Here is an 898-nt window from a genome sequence, read left to right as displayed (position 1 = left end):
CAAGAATTCAAGCGCTGAATGGAACGTGTCCAGCAGTGCCCAGGTTGAACTTGGGAGGGAATGACTGTAAGGGTGAATGATAGATACATAAAGGAAGATGAGATCAGGGGCTCTGGAGACTAGGAAAGGGCTGGGCTGGGTGGAGCTTAGATCAACTGACCAGCTTCATCTATAAAAGCCACAGTCTCACATCCTGTTGTGACTCAGCTTTGATCAAAACTACTGGAGACAAAAAGACCAGACGAAGACGAAGATACAACTAGGCATATCCTTGAATAAAAGGTTTAAACAGCAATTAGAAGCAAAACCATGAGTCACTCTACATTTCGCACCTCTTATCACCGCACTTTCGGGACGCCTGTCTATAGCCCCGTGTCCAGTCGCATCGGGGGCCGCTACATCTCCTCCTCTGTTCCCACGCGCTCGGTAGACTTCAGGAGCCGCTCCAGTGCTCCGGCCCCCCGTCTCTCTTACGATAAAGTGGACTTCTCAGTGGCAGAGGCCATCAACCAGGAGTTCCTTACCACACGCAGCAATGAGAAAAGAGAACTGCAGGAACTCAATGACCGCTTTGCCAGCTTCATAGAGAAGGTCCGGTATTTAGAGCAGCAGAACTCAAAGCTGATTGTGGAGCTGGATCAGTACAAGGACCAGCAGCAGGGGCCATCAGGCCGCATCAATGAGCTGTGCCAGCAGGAGATGAGAGAGATGCGCAGACAGCTGGAGCTGATGGGCAAAGATCGAGACCAGATGCAGGTGGAGAGAGACAACCTGGCCGAAGATGTGGCCCTGCTCAAACAGAGGTGCGTGTGTTGACTGGTGCATGCCCGTATGGGATAGATTACAGATTACAAGTCTGTTAAATTTATATAGAAAGAGAGAGAGAGAGAGAGAGAGA

The 898-nt window shown here is 50.3% G+C and overlaps 1 protein-coding gene across 2 annotated transcripts in view; it reads left to right on the top strand.

Annotated features, from left to right (window-relative positions):
- Positions 1 to 8: 8 nt before the first annotated feature.
- The window catches only part of LOC122353949 (plasticin-like), a 6,684-nt gene continuing 5,794 nt past the window's right edge, over positions 9 to 898 (top strand). Inside the window, exon 1 of one of the 2 annotated variants that reach the window (XR_006252075.1) lies at positions 9 to 803. Coding sequence is in view for 1 of the 2 variants with exons in the window: in XM_043251860.1 (XP_043107795.1) it covers positions 310 to 803 (494 nt within the window). In the remaining variant the exon portion in view is untranslated. The remainder of the gene's footprint in view (positions 804 to 898) is intronic. The other variant, XM_043251860.1, reaches the window with a different exon arrangement.

Source organism: Puntigrus tetrazona, chromosome 11 (genome assembly GCF_018831695.1).
Source record: "Puntigrus tetrazona isolate hp1 chromosome 11, ASM1883169v1, whole genome shotgun sequence".
In the NCBI taxonomy this organism is placed as follows: domain Eukaryota; kingdom Metazoa; phylum Chordata; class Actinopteri; order Cypriniformes; family Cyprinidae; genus Puntigrus; species Puntigrus tetrazona.
This window is presented reverse-complemented; position numbering and strand designations above follow the sequence as displayed.